Here is a 24,131-nt window from a genome sequence, read left to right on the forward strand (position 1 = left end):
CAGTGGAAAGTGCTTCTGTGACCACATTTAATTTCTACATGTGAATCCTGGATTTTTTTCATTTGGCAGAATCTAGAACATGTGTTTACTGTGTTTTTTATGGTAGTGTGTCACATAATTGGAGATCTGTTATTTTCCTTTTCTTCTCTTCATGAGATACACCTTATCTAGTTTAATTAGACACCTAACCATGCTACTATCCCCTTTCTGGTGATTGCATTTCCAGTCAAGGTTAAATGTGCTTTCACTACCATAGTAACTAGTTACTGCTTGTTGTTTTTACTTAGAGAAAACCCACAATCTTCCTGTTTACAATAGGAACTCCATAATTAAAAAGTCAACGTGTGACTGACTGTCCTTATAGCAAAGCTGTGAATGGTAGTCAGCTCCATACTGGGAATAGAACTTCATACAAGCTGAACACTGACCTCTCACCATTTTAACTCAAGTGACTTATGACAAATACATTTCTCATGCATCTCTTTATCCACTTTTCTCATTAGAAGAAAATTCAGATGGATTTGAGTTCATCCCCAGTAAATCACTTACTTACTGAATGTGGCATAAGATATGTAGTTTCAGAGACTCATTTTACCCATCTTTGAATAGAGAGAATTTTATTTACTATTTACAGCTATATATGGATGGAAATTTTTCCTGTTAAATTCTTAACATAGTCTGTAGCACTTAAATGATGTACAAATGGGTAGCTGTTGCTGTTTTTTCATAATGGCAACCTGATGCAGCCAGGCTGGCATATCAACAAATTAAAATGGGTGTGGACTTCTGGGGATGTGGAATCTTAGTTACTTCATGACAAGGAATACTGTAGAATGTCTGAGTGAAGTATACATTTAAACTTTTTTTTTTTTTTTAATTCACCTATTTTGTAGTGTTAGTGTTTTGCTTGCATGTATGTGTACCACCACCCATCTGGTGCCTGCAAAAGTCAGAAGAAGGCATTGAATTCCCTGGAACTGGCGTTGTAAACCAGTTCTGGGAGCTCATGTCAGGTCCTCTATAAGAGCATCAGAAGCTAACAGTCATGGAGCCACCTTTGCAGCTCTAGCAAGAGTTTTCAACCAGGTCTAAGGTGAAAATTCTAGGGTAGGGCTGTCAGGGAAGTTAAGAGAGACATAGCCAGAAGAGTACTGGGTGATAAGCTCAAACTTTGAACAGAATGTTAAAATGAATCTAGTGCAGCCATAATTCCACCATCAGAAGGGTCTAACCCCATAGTTCTTTTTTAAAAGATTTATTTAGTTTATGTGTATGTATATAATGTATATGACTATGCAGTCTTCATGCCCTCCAGAAGAGGGCATTGGCTCTCATTACAAATGTTATAAGTAGTTTTTTTGCCAAAACAAAACAACTCAAAGCAAAAGATGAGTCTTAAATTATCTAATAAATTCTTTGATTTGCAGCATCAACACACAGTGGACATATAATCTATAACAATGCTTATAGTAACTTTCCTTCTTGTTCCAAGAATCCTAGCCGCTCTTCCAAAATCTCCCCAATATCCCAGCATATAGATCTTTGAATGAACCCCTTTGCTAATTTCTTCTACCTGTCCCCTTCTTTTGGTTATATCTCATAAAAACCCATTCAGTACAGCTGTTTATAGGTTTCTAAGAAAATGGGTTATATTTTCTATTGTGTGCTCTTTATCTGCACGTTTATGTGTATGTGTTGTATGTATGAGTATATGGGCAAGCTAGATTATGCATGCATATTTGGAGGTCAGAGGTTAACTTCAGATGCCTTCTCCTTTCAACCTGCTATCTTACTTTGAGAGACAGGAACCTGGAGCTTACTCTTTTGGCTAGAGTGGCTAACTAGTGAGCCCTTGAAATCCCCCTGTCTTCTCTTCCCTCAGCTTTGAGGTTATAGGCCCACACTATCATTTCCAGCTTTTATGTGAGTGTTGAGGATCTGAACTCATTCTTGTGAGGCAAGAACTTTATCAATTGATCTACCCACAGCTCCATATATTATATTCTTAAAAATGTATATAAAATATGTCATAAAATCTTCAGGCCTACTACCATTAATTATATTCATTTAAGACTAAGATGTAGACCTTTTGCTTTATTTTGTATCTCATTTATCTTATGTTCATGCAAGCTTAGGGGCAGTTCTGGAGTCAGTTAAAAAGTCCTACCTTTTGAGAGCTCCATTTTCTAAAAACTGTAGTAAAAGCAGTTCTCTAAACATGCGACTGTAATATTAATGTTGGCCATAAACATTGGGAGCACATTTTTGACTATTGTCTCACATTTCTTTTGGTGTATAAATGACCTTTCTTTTATTAGACTGAGGTGATAGTTTAGAAAATTTTTATTTTAATTCTCAAAATTTAGCATTCATGCTATAAACTTATTGACACAGACATAATGAGTATTTTGTAAGAAGGGAACCTGGGTTGGCCTTGTGAGTATTGTTGTGTCCCCGGAAGCATGAAATTCAGTCATGGTGTCTTCCAGACTACCTCTCAGTATCAGTCTTCAGTGTGTATTAGTACAAGAAGGCCACATACCTAATTCATTATGGCATTCTTGTAATGATGCCAACCAAGTGTTTGATAAATGTTTGTTGGTAAATCAAATGTAACTTAATGTTGATCAGTTTATTATAACATAATGGCTCTACAAAGACCTGTAGTTCAATTTAGGGTTTGAAGAACTTACATGTTTAAGCCTCCATGGATATTAGAGAAGGAAGATGAAGTCACTCCTTTAGAAGTTTATAATTTCCTAGTGTTTAGAAGTTTACATATTCAGCATCATCTTGTAATAAAAAATAGATCAGATAACACTGACACCAGAAGAAGCAATAATTATGAAATTCTTAGATCCTGGCTCATAGCACTTAACAAATTAGGCAAAAAAAAAAAAAAAAAAAAAAAAAAAAAAAGCAATTGAGTTAAACCTAGAAGTGATAAAAGTGTTAAAATGTTTAACATTTACATAGTAATTGAAACAGAAAAATTCCTAATACTGTAGATCACACTTAAATTGTACCTCTTTGTTTAATTCTAGGGAATTCACAAATTATAAGGGCTTACCTTTTCTTTGAACAACTAGGAAATTGATGATTCTGGAAAACTGTGAACTTTAGATAGGACATTAATGGGCCTTGCTTGCCCTTGGCTATACTTTGTTTCTTTGATTGCTTTTACATGTCTTTTGAGTTTTGTCAGAAAATGATGAGAAATCAATAAACTGTGGCTCTTTACAGGATGTTAAGTTTTACATTCCTTCACATATGCATATACACATAAGAATACCATTTTGATACTACCAAATGAAACTTGTTTATAGTTTAGGCTCTCTTTTATTTATCCAGTTTTTATTTCTGAATTTACTATGAATATAGAACTCACCCTTTCATGAGCTAAACTATTCCTGAACTATTATATGCATAACTAAAATATTAGTAAATTATTAGGTTGCTCCGAAATCAATCTGTCTCTAACTTATAATTCTTTCTCATTTTTATCTACAAGTATGTGACTATATTCTTCTAATAGCAACACTGGATTCCTTACTTAGAGTCATGTCTTTTCTAGTTTAACATCCAAATTCTGTCTTCCCAGAATATGAAGTTATACCCAAGAACCCAATAAATGTGGGAGAATATCCATTAGGTTTAGATGAGTCGAATATATTTTCAGGAGCTTCATATTTTATCTTCTTTATGAAACTTTAAAAATGAAAGTAATTTACAATTCACATAAGTTATTATTCATCTTTAGTAGTGTTAATGATAAAGATAAAATCAGAACCTCTATGATATATAGATAATAGATGCCAGATAACAAATTATAAATAGCCAATATTAGAAAATTGTACTTCACAACAGATGTTTCTCTTAGGAGATTAATTCATTTTGAAGCTTCCTAATTCTAAAATTACAATGTAGTGTGTACTGTGGTTTACTTGTTCAAGTAGAACCAGTTATTTACCATTTATTGTCCCCCATACCTACAGCTCTGCCAGAGCAGTTTTGAGAACTTCCAATGCACCTAAGAGAGATTCTTACACAAAGACTGGTGCATAACTGTGCTGTTTTGTGTTCATGACACAAAGTAGTACATTGTGACACTCTAATTTTCTTCCCATAGGTGATCTTGGCTGCATTCCACATAGCCTTTTGACTAACAAGTCATAAATTTTGTAGCACTGGCACAAGCTTGCAAATGTAACTCAAATGTCTGGTTTGCAGAGCACTAAGTATTAACAGATGAGTCATTTGGTCTTTTTGTGGAAGCCTTTTGTACTCATTTCATGTGTTTAATTTTTGCTGTTTTAAGCATCATGACGTGATGTAATAACAGACTTTTTTCCAGGAATATAGCTTAGAGTTAGTATTTTATGTACTTCTGTCAGACTTCTTGATTCAGCCTTTCTTTATTGGTAGATACTAAAAGTGAGTATTGGTTTTTTAATACATATTTAGATCATTGTGTTGCTGTTCTAATTAGCATGTCTAATGAGTGCAGATTTTATGTGCTGAACCTCTCACAGGACCTTTTATGTGCATTTTATTATTGTATTCAAAAAGAAAAAAAACTGGCACCAATCTTCAGTCTAAGATAATTTCACGTTTACCATAGCATTTTACATACTATGTTAAGAGCTTGGTTCAGTGTCCTAAAGCACTTAGATTTAGAGGGTCCAAGCTGAGCAAGTAATGCAATATGTATTTAACATGTGGTTTCTATAAAGCAATTCCATTCTTCTATCTTTGGCACCAGACACAATTGAGAGATTACAGGTCAACCATTTAAAATAGTCATCTAGTCATCTACTTAAGATGGAAACATAAATTTCTTATTTCTTTCCTCCTCTTCTTCTTCTTCTCCTTCTTCTTCTTCTTCTTCTTCTTCTTCTTCTTCTTCTACTTCTTCTTCTTCTTCTTCTTCTTCTTCTACTTCTTCTCTCTTACTATATATCTCTCACTCTCTCTCTCTCTCTCTCTCTCTCTCTCTCTCTCTCTTTGAGGTAAGGTCTCTTTGTGTAGCTTTGGCTATCCTGGAATTTTCTCTGTAAATTAGAGCCTCAAACTTAAAGTGATCCACTCCCAGTTCTGAGATCAAAGGCATGTGCCACTACTGTCCTGCCATAAAATATTTTTAAACGTTTAGAATCAGAATTAATTGAACTACTGCAATTTCTGAAACTTTGGTGTTAAACTGTTGGTGCCATTCATTCATAGCTTTGTGTCACAAAGAATTATTTTTAGTAAGAGCTTGCTACAGAAAGTTACTTTGCATTCAATTTTTGATATTCATGGATTGTGTGTTGCTGTGTGAATATTTATCTGTTGTTTCTATGTGGTTGTATGTCTGTGTATATTTGTGTGCTGCTATGTAGGACATGTAGGTTAACATGTGTATACACTTGTGTGTTAACATATGGGTTGTGTGTGCTAACCTGTCAGATACATGTGAATCAGTTGCCATACACATGTATGCACTAACTACTTTTCTAGTTGCTCTGATAACATCTTAGACAAAAGCAATGAAGTGAGAGTTATTTTGGTTTATAGTCTTAGTATAGTTCATTATGGTGTCAGGAGTTTGAGGTTTCTGTTTACTTTGCGTCCACAGTCAGGAAACAGGGAGAGATAATGAACTCTGGTGTTATGATTAGTCTTTCCTTTTTCTGAAATTGAGGAGAAGGAATAACCCCCAGATTGATGTCAGCTACATCTAGACTAGATATTCCTACTTTAATTAACCTAATTGAGATATTACCAGAAACTTACTTTCAAATTGGTTCTAAATCCTGTCAAATTGAACAGTTCAGTTAATTCTCCTTTACAGTGTACACCTGTGTGTGGGTCTGGTGTGTATATGTGTATTCTTATATATTGCCATGTATGTGTATCTTTCTGTTGATACATGGGGTATGTGCATCTGTTTTGCCATACTCATCTGTATATTGCCATGTGGATAAATCTGTGTGTTCTTGTGTGGAGTATATTTGTTGTTGTGTTTGTCTGTATTACTATGTATGTAAACTATGTCTGTATTGCTATGTAGGATGCATGTTGCTATGTAGTTAGCATGTATGTATATGCATCGTTGTTGAGGTATGTGTGTGTTGAGATATGTGTTGCTGTGTGTGTGCATCTATATTGCTGTGGGTGAGTGTGTACATCTGGATGTCACTATATAGGTATGTGTATGAGCCTGTGTGTAGCCACGTGGAATATATGTGTAAACTCACATATTTGTCTGCCTCTAAGTATTGGGATTAAAAAAATGTGACACTATGCTTAGCTATATGTTATGTGTTTCTATGAATTGCTGTTTGAATGGTGTGTGTGTGTGTGTGTGTGTGTGTGTGTGTGTGCCTGCCTGCCTGCTTGTACCTGTTTGTTGCTATTTGAAGTGTGTGGACATCTATGTGTTCCTTTGTGAACGCATGTGTGTCTGTGCTGTCATGTGAATGTGTGTGTCATGTGAATGTGTTTGTGTATATTTGCATCTGTATATTGTATACATGTGTGCATGTTGATGTGCTATTGTTGGGGTGAATGTGAGAACATTTACAAGTTGGCATAAGCAGCATATTTGTTTGTATGTCTTGGTAATAGTCATTTAGTGTAGAGGACATCTTGCTTTATTCAATAAATAGGTTTCCTAGAACAGATGTTAGTGTGATTATTCATTGAAAGTGGTTTTCAAGAATTAGTATAAAAAAATGAATTGCATCTCACCAAGTATACCTCATTCTGCTCAAGAGGGCATGGCTAAGGTAATTGCTAAAGTCCTGTCTTAGTTCTAGTGTCTGCAGATACACTTTTACTTTGAAGTAAATGTTATTTAATTGTGAAGTAATAGTTTGTTCAATAATCTGGTAAGATTTAATTAGCATAGTTGAAATGCATGATAATTGTATCCTTAAAGTAAAGGCAGTGTTAAAACATGTGTCTAAACATTATAGCTACAGAAACTGAGTTAGTTAATTCCTAATGCTAAATCAATTTAACACAAGTATTTGCATTTTCATTAGCTGAACGTTTTGGGCTGTCATTCAGAGACACTTTTCAGACTTAAATATTTGCTAAGAATGACAATAGTGTTTTCAGGAATTTATCTTGGATGTCTGATGTACAGACGTGGCTCACAGAGTTATTAACTGTCTGGGACATTACAATTCAACCAAATAATGGTGTCTGTCTACTTAGGTTGTACAGTCTATTCCATGTGTTTCTTTTTAATCAGAATTAAGGCTTTTGAATTTAGCAAAGTTCAAGAAGAATTATATTGAAAATCCAACTTCTAAGTTTGAGGCAAGAGGATTTTCATGAGTTCAAGGCCAGCCTAGGTTAAGATAGTTTAAAGCCAACTTCTAAGTTTAGATAGGATTCTATTATGCCAACCAAGAGCTTTGGGGCCATTTGAATAAAAGTTACAGGTGTGTCAATAATACTCACATTTAGCCTTTTTCAGTTCAGATACTAAATTCGCTTTTCTCATGTTTTCTTCCATCCTGCTTAGGCTGTCTGGTACTGAAAACCCAAGTACAGAGCATGTACTATATGAATTTTCACTAGGTACATACTTTATTAGTAAATGTTTGTGGGTGGGAGGACCTGTCTTTCTATGTTGAACAGATTGGCACCAGCCTCCTGAGTGCTGAAGTTTTAGTCCCATATCACTATATAGGGCTAATATAAACAGGCACCTTGCCTACAGATGTCCATGATATTGAGGTTCTTACTAACATAGTTCACATGAAGCCTGTTTTTTTTTGGTTTTTTTTTTTTTTTTTTTTTTTTTTTTTTTTTTTTTTTTTTTTTTGCTTTTTAAAGCAAAATAGAGAATAGAGAGGATTAGCTAGGGGTTAATTGCATAGCCATACCTATTAGTAGAAATCTGTATAATTAGTATCAAGATGAAGATATAAATTCTTAAATGGCACCAATTTACTTTGATTACAAATTTTAAGGTTTTCATTGGCATGAGCTTCTTAGTGATATAAGAGTGAGATGAATATTGTTACTCTCATAGGCATTGTACCAGTATAACACATTTAGGAATACAAAGCTTAGACCCAGTCCATCTTTAACTTTTTTTAACTGATTTGAGGCCAGCCTGTGAGTTAAGGGACTATAGCAAATTCATCACTTTGAGTTTATTACAAGGGTGTTCTCTATGTTTTATTTAGAAATAGCTGAGTGGAGTTAACAGGCAACAGTCCAGATTACCTTACATGGATAGCTAGTTTTCAAAACATCAGAAATCCTTAGAATTGACATGACAAACATTTCATTATTAATGTTCATTTTCATTAGAGACCTGTCTGCTCCGGACAGCTTCCTATATTGAATTCTAAAAAGAAATTGAGCATCCTTGGAATTACTCCAGTTGTGGTGAGACAGCCACTAGGCAAGAATTGCCACTTTCCTTCTACAGACAAATTACTGTCCAGAAAAGGACACACTTGCAGAATAGTCGACTGATTATATCTGCCTAGACAGAGTAATCAGCCCTTAATAATTCTGCAGCACTAAGGTCTGTCAGATGATCCTGGGCCAGAAGGCAGAAGAACAGATGCTCCAACGTTTTGAAGTAGAGCGAGTGTCCAGGTGTTCAGAGGTCTCTATAAATTGGCTAAGTTTTAGAAACTATGCTTTGTGCTTCCCACAATTATAGTTAACTCAGTCATTCTGGATTTCTGACGGGGTTGATAACTTATAGCTATTTACCTTGAGAGAAAAGATTTGAGTGGATGGTCGGCAGCTGACATTCATCCTAAAGCCAGGCTCAGAACTAAAGGTTTTAGTTAGGATAGATGACAGAGGTGCTGGCTAGTCAACAAAAGGATGGACTGGGTATTAGGACTATCGTGTTCCTCACTGGTACAAATTGGCATAATTATGCTCTAATTGTATTTTGAGAGAAAAATTTCATTTTAACAGGAAGGGTGATGTGTAGAAGGAGCTAAGGTGGGAGGAGTACTGAGAGGAAGAAAAGGAGTAAGAAGAGGAGAAGAAGAAGGAGAGGAGAAGCTAGGTGATGAAAGAGAGAAAGAGGGGGGAGACAGGGAGGCAGATGTTCATGTATCTCCACCAGTCAAAGATAGTTGTTATATCTAGGTTGGGTAGTGGGTTACACCTCTGATTGAACAATACCAAACTTATAAAGCCTATGATTAACATTTTTTTGAAAAATGTATAAATGCAAAAAGGAAAAGGGGGCATGGGATAGGGGTTTTCTAAGGGGGGGGAATGGGGAAAGGGGATGCCATCTGAAGTGTAAATAAAAGATCTAATAAAATATAAATTTCTTTTTTTTCTTTTTTCTTTATTGGATATTTTATTTACATTTCAGATGTCATCCCCTTTCCCACTTTCCCCTCCCTAGAAAACCCCTATCCCATGCCCCCTTTTCCTTTTCGCTTTTATACAATTTTTTAAAAATGTTAATCAAAGGCGTTATAAGTTTGGTAATGCTCAATCAGAAGTGTAACCCAATACCCAACCTAGATATATCAACTATCTTTGACTGGTGGAGACACGTGAACATCTGCCTCCATGTCTCTTCCCTCGCTTTCTCTCTCTCATCACTTAGCTTCTCCTCTCCTTCTTCTTCTCCTCTCCTTGCTCCTTCTCTTCCTCTCGGTACTCCTCCCACCTTAGCTCCTCCTACATATCACCCTTCCTGTTAAAATAAAACTTTTCTCTGAAAATACATTTAGAACATAATTATGCCTATTTGTACCAGTGAGGTCCAAGATAGTCCTAATACCCAGTCCATCATTTTGTTGACTAACCAGAACCTCTGTCATCTCTCCTAACTAAAACACTTAGTTCTGAACCTGGCTTTTTTTCTTGGAAGCCTGGTATTATTTATCTATTGCTTCTGTTATCTATTTTAAATCAGTCTGTTTGTTATTCCTTTAATATGAGCTGATATTTCTAGTAACCTATAATGAGTTTTGTAGAACAAGATGGAGAAAACTAAAGTGACACTATGAAGTCCTAGATAAAAAAATATTTATATTTTTAAATTATTTATATTTTTAAAAGTATAGAGATGGTGAGTATAAGTTTTAAACTGAGATTATTGAAAGGTTAACTCAACCTCCTTTTTAGAGTCATAAAAGAAAGTATCTGTGCATCATTGTCTTCTTATTGTTTTTATTGCTAAGTGCTCTTGGAAAAATCAAGTATTTCTGAAGCTGTTGACTATTTCACTCAGAATCATTACATTTTTCAAATTTCTAAGTTCTGATTGTTACTGTATTGTTATAGTTACCCATATAAACTAATTTGTTCTCCTTCTTCCTTCCACTCAGCCCAAGCAGATTAATCTTCAAATATCATTTTTATTGAAGGCAGGTATTCCTGGTCTAAGTTAGAAAAAGGCTCTTTTGACCTGATAACTAAGATTTCAAAATCTTCTCTGAGAGAAGTAGACCTCCTCTATTCCCATTCAGACAAACCTCTGGAGGCCACTAATTCTCTCAGAAAATCTTCTGTCTGCCTTATGACTAGGTAGAGGTAGAGGTAGGGAGATGGGAGAGAGGGTGAGAAGGAGGGAGAGGCAGGAGGGAAAAGAAGGAGAGAGGGAGAGAGATTGAAAGGAAGTGTTCCTTAAGAAGAGAGGAGTCTAAATAAAAATTATTTTTTCTTTGTCTTTTATGCCTTTTTAGCAATGCTTTGTAGAGCTTAGCAGGGACAACAAAGTAGAAACCAAGATAATTGTGGGAATGTACCCTTAGGTAGAGAAGCAAAGAGCTGAAACAGACAAAGGTAGGAGTGATCCTGTAAAATGTTCCTTCTAAGGCCAAGTATCGTGGTGGCATATGGCTTTAGTCCTAGCATTGAGAGGCAGAGGAAGATGGATTTCTAAGTTCCAGGCCAGCCAGAGCTACATAGCAAGAACTGTCTGAATCAATCAGCCAATTAATTAAAAGTGTTCTTTCTAGTTTCCCAAACTCAGGCATGGACATCTGTAGGCAAGGTGCCTGCTTATGCCCTTCTAATCTGGTGGTGCCCTTGCTCTCTGAACTCATTCTTCCTCTATTTTAAGAGTTTGCCCAGGGCATGGGGAAGAGTATGCCCTGTAAGCCATTCCTGACTTCTTTTACAGCCAAAAGTCTTTATTCAAACTCTTGTTGAAACAACTTTCTGTCAGGATGTGCCCGTCTGACAAATGTTCAGCCTCCCATAATATTGTCTCTGTCTTTAGTTATATATGTCTGTCCCGGTAATTGCAAAGGGATGCTTTGTTACTTGTTTTAAAACAAAATAAATAAAAAGTTCCTGTTGACTTAAATGGAAACTATTTGTCACTTCAATAGTGAAAATGTTTTGTTTTTATTTTAACTTTTCTAGATGGCAGCTAACTCTTGTATCTCTCCCTGTCCGTCTTTAAATTGTAGGTTTTAGAAGGAATAAGGCCAATGATTTGACACTGACTCAACTTTGAATATGAAAAATTATAGTAGTTGACTTTATTTAGTTCTTTTGTCATACCATAAAATTATTTTCAAAAAGAACTTAAAGTTCAATTTTTTGTTTGTTTCTGTTTGGTTGGTTGGCTTTGGTTCTTTTGAGACAGTGTCTCACTATTTAGGTCTGGCTCTTCTGGAATTCCCTTGTAAAGTAGACTAACCTCAAACTCACAGAGATCCTCCTGCTTCTGCCTCCTGAATTTTAAGATTAAGAGTGTGCCATCATGCCTGGCTCATTTCAAACATATTTTGATTCTAGATACTGTTTTATGATTATGTAGTCACAATTTTGGCTACATCTAATGATACCCCAGCAACCAGAACAAGTTGCTTATTTGGCCTTTTTTTTTCTTTATATGCTATATACACTGAATATCCACTCTTAGATGCAGGTAAAATGTCATCCTGTGTTGTAAAGATATCGCCAAAGTAACTTTAAGTGTTTCTGCTTGAATATCAACGTGCTATTTACTTTCTCAAGTACTATAAACATTGTTTTCCTCTTATGTTCTAGTAGAAAAGCTAAAATGTTGAATTATGTGCAATTTTAAAGTTTCTATTGTTTTTGCAGCTATCTTACTTCAGTGACTAAAAATATTTCTCATTCTCATAGTCTAGCTAAAGATATGCTTTTGAAGCTTGTTTAGTGTCATTGCCAAGGTCTCTTCAAAAATATAAGTATTCTTGATAATGATGTCTTATGGATAACATATTGGGTTAATAAATATATGAAAACCAGGTTGGCTGCTACACGGTCTTCCTCTCCCACACAAGCCACTGAGAATGAAGCAGTGCTGTTGTTCCATGTGGAATGTGGTTTTGGAGTTTAGCTGAGTAACTCAGCTTGTTATTTTCATTTTTGTCTGATGAATGAGAAACTTGTTTTTTAAGAAAATAAAATAATTGAAAAAGATTAGATTCACTTTTGGAAGAATAGAAGTTTTTAAATATAATCATTTTCTTCAACAAGTAGTTTGATTTACGTTATTTAAAATGGAATTTATGACTTTTGCCTCACTGTTAGTTTCCAACCACATTAAAATGGATCCAATTAAATGTGTCATTTGGTCTTTCTAACATCAGGGAACTGTTTAGCTGACCAAAATAACCAATGTTTAATTGACTCATTTCTAATAATAAACTAGACAGATGGCTTTAGATAAATTGGATATACAAAATCTTTATTGTATGGTTTTGAGTTTTGGAAAAAAAAAAACCACCCATAGCATGAATCCACAGAAATACCATGCCTTTGGAGTCAACACTCAACATCCAAGGGCTTTCAGTTATACTTCTTTAATAAAGAAGTTCTTGAATTTTTACTTGTTATTGGTTCGTTTTTCTGAAAACACATTTACCACTAATATACATTTATTACATACATTTATATAATTACAACATTTACCATTACTATAGATATTAATATAATACTGCATATTAAGTAAAAATAATGTTTAATGCTTTCTGAAGAGTAATTTCTTTTCTCTAGGGGTATTTTAGGTAAATGTTTTAAACTTGAAATTATACTTCATGATTTTAATATTATATTCATAATCATTTTGTAATAAAATATTGCTTCAATATATTTTTCAAATTTCCTTTTCTGTCTTGATAAGCATGGGAAATAGTTTAGTTTGTTTTCGAAGTATTAATATTTAAATATCTGTCTTCAAACAGGAACTGAACTAAGTAGGGTTCTAAAGTCAGCATAGTTCCTTTTGTATATCAAAAGCAATGGTTATGAATGATAAAGCTAAGAGAAACCTTGGAAGTTAGCCAACTTGCTTCTTAGATAAGAGTCCTGAAGCTTACACAGATACAACTAACTTAAGTTGTTAACCAGGTCTCAGATGCAGTATCTGAATTCAGAGACTGCTCTTTGCAGTGTTCCTTACTCAGTCTCCCAGCTCTTGGGGCACACTGGAATTTTGTGACAAAGATTTGAATGGATACAGTAACTGAATTAGATTGCTTACAAGTGTATAGTGTAATTAACTGGAAATACAATGGGAGGCTTGTGGAGATACTTTTGTGGCTCCCTGGAGGTAACAGGAGGGTCCTCACTTGGATTTAGAAGAGCTCAGAGAGTGATTGCTCCCCAGCTGTAGATGGCAGTGTACAACTGAAAGGAAGGCAAAACTGAAAAGAGCATCAGCTAGAAGTGGCCACTTCAGTAGAATCTTTTCTAAAACAAGAAAACACTCTCTTTTCAGCTCCAGCACCCACAACAGCAGTGCCCTACATGGCAATAAAATGTGTGGATGTCCGTAAGAATCACCATAAAACAAGATGGCTGGTGCCTTGGGGACCGAACAAGTGTGACAAGATCCGTGACATCGAGGAAGCAATTCCAAGGGAAATTGAAGCAAATGACATTGTGTTTTCTGTACACATTCCCCTCCCTTCTATGGAGATGAGCCCATGGTTCCAGTTTATGCTGTTTATCCTGCAGCTAGACATCGCTTTCAAGATGAACAACCAAATCAGTAAGTACCCCAACTGTTACAGTCATCTCTGGGAATCTTCTTCCTAGGAGTGTTAATGATGATGCTAACTCAGATAGTTATTAGCTGTTTCCTGCTTCCTGTGCACTTTCTGAGCCCTTCATCTGAATCAATCTATGTAATCATTCCAAATCCCTTGAGGCAAATACCACTATGACTTCAATTTCAATACACACACACAGAGAGAGAGAGAGAGAGAGAGAGAGAGAGAGAGAGAGAGAGAGAGAGAGAGAGAGATGTATATATCACTTGTGTCCTGGTGAGGTTGCCCACAGTCAGACCCAAAACTGCAAAGGTTTCAGTCCAAACCTAAAAGGTGCCCTAGCTACTAAACATCTTCCCTTCCAACACCAAAATGGAGCTAACCTCAGTAGAAGAAGGCCTTTTGTGTTTAATTGAATTTTACTACTTCTATGGAGTGAGACTGTGGTCTTAGAAAAAGATACTTATTTGAATGGGGATGCTAGCCCAGGAGTACTCATGATCCCACTAAAACATTTTGTTTTTGATTTAATTCATTTATTTTTCCAACTTATTTGGTTTCAACTAGAGATAGTGTAAAGAATCTTTGATAGAGGAGTTTGTTTGTTTTGATTTTTGTTGTTTTACTTTTCTGAAACAGGACCAGGAATGTGAGGAAAAGAAGTAAATGTTTTGAAGACAGCTTTGTCTTGAGCCTGTTAATGCACTAAAGCACCTTTTTAAGCTTAAAATTCTATTTTAATAATAAATCTGACATTTAATTATATTAATTATACTCTGTCTAGGAATTGGAGCATCCTAGATCTTGACATTTTATTTGAAATGAGCAAATAGATTATTCTAAGATTATTTTTTAGGACACAACACTTTTTTATTCTCATGTACTTAGTCTCTTACCCTTGATTTCAAATTTGAGAGCCTGTAGTGACCAGACGCTGTCCTTTAGCTGTATGTGCAAATACATAAAAAGAAACTTTTGTAAAGGGAATTATGATTAGGTGGAAATGAGAAACAAGTAACCCATCATAACAGTATGGTAGTATGATGTATTGAGAACCTATTCATTCTTCAAGATATTCCAGTTGTCACATGGCCCTAGAACCTCACAGATATTTTCTCCTTTCCTTTGTAAATGCAGCTTATCCTCCCTGAATTCTATTATTGGCAGAGTAATGTCCACTTTAACAATCTAGCACAAATGAATTATTTTCTATGGCTCCTAGGTAGATCAGTTTCCTGATTGTGATAGTGTTTACGTTTGTTAAACTGTAGCTTTGTGTGTAGGGAGCTGTGAATAAAAATGTCTCTTGGATCAGATCATTTTCCCGCTACAAAAAGGGATAGCAAACAGCTGATAGGGGTGGTTGCCCCTTTCCACTCCAAGACAACACATTTGTTATTCAAGCAACATTTCAATAACCAGTGATACTAATTCTAGTTGTAGTTAAAATTATTGCCTGCATAAATAAATTTATGTCTGAGACATTTACAACTGAACTGAAAGTGTGATGCATTGCTAGGAATAACAGCTTGTTGCCATAGCAGCTATTGTTTGGTGTAATACATAGAGAGGATTTTAGAGCATGGATCTGTTCATCAGGTTGTGGGGAAAAAATGGTACATTTTGATATCCTGCCTTTTGTATTTTGTAAAATTCCTGGCCTATAATGTTTCATTTTCAATATCAAAGTTATTTAATAAAGTAAATCACAGCTGCTAGTAAGTTTGTGTGAAGTTTTAGAAGTTGATAATACATTTCTAAATTTTATTCTACTGAATTTATAAAAGATTGTTAAGTAAATACATGAATACAATCTACTCATCCTGTATAATGGTACCTGTATGTACATATCCAGGCTGATTACTTGGTATTGAGTAACCAATTGAAAGGCTCATCCCTGGGGAAGATCATTTCTCCTAGTCTCAGCATTCCTAGTTGCCAATAGTTCTAGCATTGAGACACCACAACTTTCCCTCTTCTATGGTAGTGTGTTCATTGGTGCCCTCATTGTTCAAATCTCATTTAGGCAACTATGTCGGTGAGACTCATGATAGAAGAATATTTTTTTATTTTCCATTTTATATTTAGACTAGGTGGTAGGCTGGTCCTGATTATAGTACCACTACTACTCTGAGTCATTTACTTGTCTCATTTCCTACTCTGAGCTTAGAATGTAATTGAAGAGATTCTATTTGTATTTGTAGCTGTTTGTCTCTTGTTTAAAACATAAGCATATATACATACATATGTATATGAGTCCCTAGGAAAAGCTTCCATCTCCTCTTTGAGTTTTAAGTCATGCTGTCAATTTATATGTCCTATCTATTCATGGAATATAACATGAGTCTCCTTACAGAGGAAAGATAGAGGTGAAAAAGTCTTTGATGAAAATTATGGGTACTCGATGTTGAAAAATAACAAGCCACCCCCAAACCAAAAATCAAAAATCCAAACCAAATATTCTACTGACATCTATTTTCTATGTACATAATAAGGCTAGAAAATATTTTCAGTTTCTCTTTACTTTTATGAGTTAGCCGTAATGATGTCAGTACAAGGGGCACTAGAAATTATTTTATTTTTCCCCTTTTTTTAAAAATAGATTCTCTCATACAATATATTCTGATTGAAATTTCCCCTCCCTTTCCTCCTAGTTCCTCCCTACTTCCTTTTCTATCTAGATCCACTCCTTTTCTGTCTCTTATTAGAAAAGAACAGGCGTCTAGGAGATAATAGCAAAATAAAATAAGATAAAACAAAGACCATCACATTGAAGTTGGACAAGGTAAACCAACCTAAGGTAAAGAGTCTAAGAGAAGGCACAAGAATCAGAGATCCACTTGTTTACACTAAGGGCTCTCATAAAGATACTAAACTGAAAGCCATAATATATACCCAAAGGACCTTTTCCAGTATGCACTGTTCCTGCTGCTTTACTCTCTGTGAGTCTAGATAAGGTTTACTCGGTTGATTTAGAGGGCCTTGTTTTCCTGTGGTCCTCCATCCCCTCTGGTCCTTGAATGTTCTGTCCTCCCTTCCAAAGTATCCCCTTAGCTCTGAGGGGAAGGATTTGATGGAAACATCTTACTTAGAGGTGACTGTTCCTCTCCCTCTCCCTTACGTGTGTGTGTGTGTGTGTGTGTGTGTGTGTGTGTGTGTGTGTGTGTGTGTGATGTCTGGCTGTGGGTCTCTGTATTCTGGTCTGCTGCAGGAGGAAGAATTTTTGATGATGACTGAGCATGGCACTGATATATGAGTAGAGCAGAATAACATTAGGAGTCAATTCATCACTATTTTTTTAAAGACCAATAGTATTTGATTTTACTCTAGCCTAATTCTCTGGGCTATCTAGTCTCTGGTTATTGGGTACCCAAGCAATGTTGAATATGTGTGCCTTCTCAAAGGGTGAAGATTAAGTCAAATCATACATTGGTTACTTATTCCTTCAAGCTTTATGCCACCATTGCCCTAGCATATTTTGTAGGCAAGACAGCATTGTAGATCAAAGAGTTTGCAGCTGAGTTGGTGTATGCATTTCTCTTTTGGTAGCAGACAGAGTACCTTTCCATACAAAAGATACTAGAACATACAGGTGAATGTTCTGTGTAAGCATCAGCTCTACCTTTCCAGATTTAATGAGTTGTGTGGGTGTTGTCTTGAGCAATGTGGCCTTAAAGTCAGTTTGTGGAGAACATCTTATTATCTTGAGAACAGCCTGGGTTGTTTGAATATTTCTTTGGGACTTCTTTGGCCAACAAATCAATTGGTTGTTACCCAATCACAGTACTGGAAGCTTTGTTTGGTGACAACAGATGGGCAGTTGGAACTCATCTCATTATTTGGCTACTTCATTAGAATTGTCTTCATATATTTAAGGAAATTTCCATTGCATTAGGTTTCCATACCACCCCTTCAATGTCCCTCAATTCATTTGCCTGAAAATCTCATGATGTCATTTTTAACAACATAATAATAACCCATTGTGTAAATGTGCCATATTTTCTCTATCCATTCTGCTATTGAAGTAAATCCAAGTTGCTCCTAATATTTGGCTTTTGTGAATATAGCAGCAATGGACATGGTTGAACAAGTGTCTTTTTGGTAGAGTAAGGCATTCTTTGTGTATATGTCCAAGAGTGTGATAGCTGGATCCTTAAGGTAGATCGAGTTCCATCTTTCTGATGAAATGCCACACTGATTTTCATAGTGGCTATACTAGCTTCCACCAGCAATAAATGAGTGTTCCCCTTCTTCCATATCCTCGTTAGTCTTTTCCCATGCCAATGAGTTCAAGGCTATTTTCCGCTTTTTCTTCTATCAATTTCTGTGTGTCTGGCTTTATGTTGAAGTCTTTTAGCTATTTGGAGTTGAGTTTTTTAAATAACTCTTTAAAGGAATGATTTTCTGTTTTCTAAAATTGTTTAGTATAATTTGCTTATTCAAATATTTGGCTTTCTAAACTATACCATTAGCATAGGTACTAAGTTGAACAATTAATAAATGGGACCTTATGAACTGAAAAGGCTTCTGTAAGGCAAAGGACACTGTGAATTGGACAGAGCAGCTGCCTATAGAATGGAATTTTTTTTTTTACCAATTTTATATCAGATAGAGGACTGATATCTCAAATATGTAAAGAAATCAATGAACTAGGTATCCAAAACCTAAATGATCCCATTTAAAAATTAGGGTACAGATCTAAACAGATAATTTGTAACAGAGGAAATTCAAAATGGCTTAGAAAAACTTAAAGTAATGATCACCATCATTAGCCACCAGGGAAATGAAAATCAGAAACACTTTGAGGTTCCATCTTATGCTTGTCAAAAGGGCTAAGATCAATAACATAAGTGGTTAGCACTAGCGAGGATAACAGATGAATCTCTGTTAGTTCAAGGCCAGCTTGATCTAGATAGTGAGTTCTACTACAGACAGATCGATATTTTGAGGTCCTGTCTTGAAAACAAAACAAAAACAAAACCAAAAAATTTAGTCATTTTTTTTTTGAACTTGAACTGAGAGACATCTGATCTCTGGGAAGAACTTGGAAGCCAAGAAACATACCAATAGCCAAGTGTATGTGCTGGCTACAGACCTTCCTTGCATCTTAGAACACTGACTACTAACCTAAGTTAAGGACTTTAATCTTGGGAAGTAAACATGCTTATACTTATTCACACACTTGGTATTTATATTTCAATTCCAACCCTGAAACTTATGGATTGTAGTCAGAGGTTTATAAATCCCTAGGTAGGAACCTCAGTGTGTATATACCTTGAGTACCAAACTGTGTGTTGGTCATCAACTAAAATTTTAGAGAACACCATAAACTATGAAGCATGGGAATTTTTCAGCAGTCTTAGGAGAATGTATCAAAAGTAAACATTGATTTTATTTGACTGAAGACATAGTAACATGCACATTCTGGTGTTTTGAAATAGTAGTAATTCAAGTGGGAGAAAATGTGTATAAAAGACACCTTCTAGGACCAGAAAATTATTACAGGAAGAGCAGGATATGAATTAGCAATGGCAGTATTTCTGGATGAAAGTAAAACCTCAAAGGAATTGAGGTTGAGGGAAGAAATATTTCTTAGGCATCTCTTATGTATGTTCAACCCTTGATGTTCAAGGTTAAACCTCTGCTCTTCTCTGTGAAGCTATTACCATAGAAGTAGGTTTAATGGTCTCCAAACTAAAGTTATGGAATTAAAGTGATTTTTCCCCCAAAGTCACCTGACTTTCAGGTGAAAAAATCAGAACTGACCCATATTTTTCTACCATGAAGTGCTATAATGATTCCTAATGACATTGCTATTCCTGTAGAACAGTGCATCTCCAAACTCTCTTCAGAGGAGCTTCTTTTAAAGTAGGTAACAATTAATACAGAGACCCCCTAGTAGGTCAACATGGAGTGAAAAAAAAAAGACTATGGAGTGTTTAGTCCTAAAAGAGGTGTATATACCATATATTTTTCCTCAAGGATAAGGAAACTTTATGAAAGAGGGGGCAGAAAAATTATAAAAGTCAGAAGTGGGGGATGACTTCAAGAAAACAGTGTTTTCTGAATGCAACAATTTCACATATGAACTCACAGCTATTTTGACAGCATGCATAAGAATTATGCAAACTCAAGCTAGACATTAGTCCAGCATGGAGTAGGGGATATTAGCACAAAATTCCATGACTTGTTGAAAAGCTATTGACATTTTATCACTGCTGATTGGAGATGGGCATAGGGGTGTTGGGGAGAAGGAGGTAAGGAGGAATGGAGGGAGGGAGGAAGGGAGGGAGTTATCTTTCTTTAATGACATGATTCCAGGTAGGCAGACTATACTATAGGGCAGGTCCTATCCCCAAAGTAGTTGGGCAACATAAGCTAAACTCAAGGTGTGGGAGGAGGGAGAAAACTCAAAATTGAGTGGTATAGAGTTGATGGTAAAAGGGTGGATATAGGAGGATTTGGGGTTTATGATCAAAATACATTGTATAATATAAGATGAGATAAAACTCAAACGCAGACTTACGAGGTTGTTCTGAATAAGTGTGGACTTATGGTGTTAGATGCTTTAGTCAAAATTAAGAATGAAATTGATTCCTTATTGACCTTCTGAAGATCATGTAGAGAAGGGATCTGTGGCTCTTCTGCCATAAACATCAATGGAGGCAACACTATGGCATGCACGTGCAGGATTGACAAATCCTTTGAGCTCTATCAGGGGAGGGGAAGGGGAAGGGAGAGGGATAGAGGGACAGGAGGTAGGAATGACAAGGATAAGGACAAGGACAAGGAGAAGAAAAGAGTCACAGGAGGGCAAAGCAACAGTAGCTGCAGTCCTTCAAGGAACAGAAGAAGCTGAATGGGTTGTATGAATGCATCTTGTGTGCCTACTACAGCACTAGCTGCCCTAGCTACTGGTGGAGCAAGTACCTTGGACCTACAGTTCTCATATAGGCCTATCACTGGATGTTCGATTTCACAGAGGAATGCCTGGCCAAGCTGCAGGACCCCTTCTCTACTGCTGCCACACCAACATGAATTGTACACAAACCTGCCCCAAGGGTCTGATTCCAGGAAAAGTGATTGCTGAAATCAAGAAGATGATGGCGACATACAAGGAGAAAAGGACAATGGCTCATTAACCTTTTTTGTGCAGAATGTGGCTGTCAGCTTTGACTTGAATCCCTTCAAGCACCTAAATTCTCCAAGAATACAGCATGTATAGTAAACATTTTATGAAATAAACAAAAAATGGAGGTGAAAGATAAACTTCTGAAAGATGATATGACCCTTCAATGAGTTACCACTATGACCTTATTTGACTAAGAAATTGGGAGTTAAGTCATTATGGAAAAACTTGAAAATTACATATGTAATATGGAACTGAAATATAGATTCAAAATTAGAGACTGGGTTGTCCTTTAATTAGACAGTAGCTGGAGACTGCATTCCTTCTTTTATGCCTGGATCTCTCACTTGGTGGTACTCCTAACAGGAAGCTACCTGTGAAGTTTCTAATGGGAGAAGTCACCAAGCTGAGCTAGGCTAGGTTCACACTGGGCTGTCTTCAGAGTCAAGTGAAATCCCACTTCCTTTGCTTTTTAACTACAGACGTATCCTGGCCCAGTGACTCGGATTCCAAAGGATGCCAGTAATTGTGGGTTTTAGTCACAGAGGATAAAGATAAGAGGAGAGACAGGCTGGTTTTTCCACAATTAAATGCTGCCTCTCAGGTTCCTCTGTTGTTAAGAGTCTGAGGGTCAGGAACCTCCAGTCATATTATTTTCCCCTGGCTGCCTGCTCTTATCTGTAACCCCATCCAAGGGGATTAAGAATAGGTGAGTTGGAAAGACAAACATGTTCTGGTTCTGTTTTCCCTTCCAAGTCCTGTCTATGGAGCAGATGAGATCTTTTCTAATCAGTGGCATAAAAGTTCTTTTTAGGAACTTTGTTTCCTCTCTGTTCTGTTGCCAGCTGCACAGATACAGTATGATGAGTGTATGAAATCCAGTTTTTTCCTTTTATGATCTTGACAATGTTTTTGTTTATTGTTTGTTTGTTTTCAAGTATCTGAAGCTCTTGGCATTTGATATTTATTAACTGCTACTCATATTAATCAGATTCCAGTTTTTATCCCTCATCACTCCAAAAACGTTTACAAATTATAAATGCCCTGAGAATAGGAATTGCTTTATAGTTATTTGGTTTTGCCCCAGTTCCTTAAGTGTAGAAGGAAGTTAGAAAGCTGATGCTATTTTAGATTTCTGTCTTCATGAAATATCAGAACAAGAAAGTACTTCAAAGTCACAATTTTTTGAAGAAATACTATATGTAAAGTGACTTAACTGGAGTTGAACTGTGGATAGAGGCTTTTCTAGTGCAAGAAACAGGTTTTGTAATTTTCCTAATGTGCTACTCAGTGACTTAATAAGAAATAATTTGTGCTTTGGAGTCTGGCAAAATTGGTCTTATATTGTGTGCCCTTCCCAACACAACAGGCCTCATTTTCTTGATTTTGAGATTATAAATGAATTATTCTGTCTGATCTCTGTATGGATGAATGTGTTTAAAATATGCAGTAAGAACTAAAAGAATATGAGTTTGAAAGAATTACTGTTGCCTTTCTTTTTCAAACAATATACTACCCTTATAAGAAAACATGTTTCTACAATCTCTTCAATTCAATATCAGAAACTGTGCCTTACTGTCATTTATAAGAACTTAAGAAAGAAGAGCTGAGTAATAAGGCTCATGAAAGAAGAATCAGAATATACTAAAAACAGAAATTGGTTTCACCTATAGGAAATACCTTCTCTTTTTCCTACCACCTCTGCCTAAGGGAGTTGAGGTTGAGGTTGATCTACAACAGTAGCACAGCATTTGCCTCCCTTGCTCAGGAATGAGCAAGAGGCTGAGTATGTGAAGTGGTCAAGAAGATGAACAAGTCACCGAACTTACCTCCTTTAGAAGTCATATGAGCACAATTGATTGTGAATAATGGAAAGAGAGAGAAGCACAGGGTTTCAGGAATGCTCAGGAGGACTCTGCTGAACATGGTTCAGGGAAGTATGGAGATCTGCACAGAGCAACCACTCACACAGATAGAGGGGTGCTGACATTACCTGCAAGGCAAGAAAGAACCATTCCTGGAGTGCAGAGCAGAAGGGCAGATTTACTTATCATTCTTGGTAGCTTTTAATTAGAGAGCAGTAACTGACATCTTTGGGGCTCCACCAATAGTCACACTTGTGTTTTGTTCTTTTCTCTCACTCGAATAGGCACATGTCTCCTCCACTTTCTTTGCAATGTTATTAATCTGTCCATTTCCAGGAAACCTGGGTAGCAACAAAATATTCTCCTATTGCTATCAGAGTTCAGCTTAGGGAATGTGTGGCTGAGTGATCAAGAGGGGATGGCCTTATCTGCAAAGAGAACTCTGAATACTTAGTACAATAATTTTCCACATTCAAAGTACAAAGCAAATACTCTGTGTGAGTAACACTGGCTTGGCTCCAGCAATAACACAGCTGTTGAAACAGCTTAGTCACCGGGGCAATGGAGACAGTGTGGCAAGAGAATGCTGGGGTGCGGTAAGCTGACATTTAGCTGGCTAGCAGGGGCTCTGAGAGCCAGAACAGATCTGTGGGAGAGCTATGGAGAGGCTGCTCCCCGCCCACAGGCATCCCCTTGTTTCTTTTGAAGCTGAGCCATAATCCCCTCCCTGGGCAGGGTGCCTGAGAATGAAAACTGAACACATTTTATGACTGATGGGAGAGAAAGAACTGATTTCATCTTTCTAGACACCTGGTTTCTCTCCTTTATAATGACCTTTTGTTTGTTTGTTTGTTTGTTTGTTTTGTCTTGTGTCTTGTTTTCTAAATGCCTCAGGCTAGTTAGAATGTAATGTGAAATTTAGTTATAGTTGGGGGTGGGGGTTGTCCTGAACTTATAGAAAAAACGTCTAGTAGCTCTTTAGTTTTTACTGTTCAGATGATAAACCAAAAAATCAGAAGGGAAAGCTCCAACCATTCTGACTGGTGTTTCCTGGATCCCTACAGCAAGTGCATCTGCTAGAGCTGTATCCTGAAGTTCTGTGGATAGATCTGATAAAATACTTTGCTGGTCACATAGGAATTTGGGAAAGCCTAATGAATTGCTGTAGAG

General features: G+C 36.3%; 1 protein-coding gene and 1 pseudogene across 5 annotated transcripts in view; both read left to right on the forward strand.

The window, feature by feature from the left end:
* The window catches only part of Wls (Wnt ligand secretion mediator), a 99,363-nt gene that overhangs the window by 19,312 nt on the left and 55,920 nt on the right, over positions 1-24,131 (forward strand). For all 5 annotated transcript variants that reach the window (XM_076933449.1, XM_076933448.1, XM_034499799.2 and 2 more), the window contains one exon: positions 13,694-13,966. In XM_076933449.1, the coding sequence (XP_076789564.1) occupies positions 13,694-13,966 (273 nt within the window). The remainder of the gene's footprint in view (positions 1-13,693; positions 13,967-24,131) is intronic.
* LOC143441934 (succinate dehydrogenase [ubiquinone] iron-sulfur subunit, mitochondrial pseudogene) lies at positions 16,000-22,577 on the forward strand (annotated as a pseudogene).

The sequence above is a fragment of the Arvicanthis niloticus genome, chromosome 4, assembly GCF_011762505.2.
Source record: "Arvicanthis niloticus isolate mArvNil1 chromosome 4, mArvNil1.pat.X, whole genome shotgun sequence".
NCBI lineage: Eukaryota > Metazoa > Chordata > Mammalia > Rodentia > Muridae > Arvicanthis > Arvicanthis niloticus.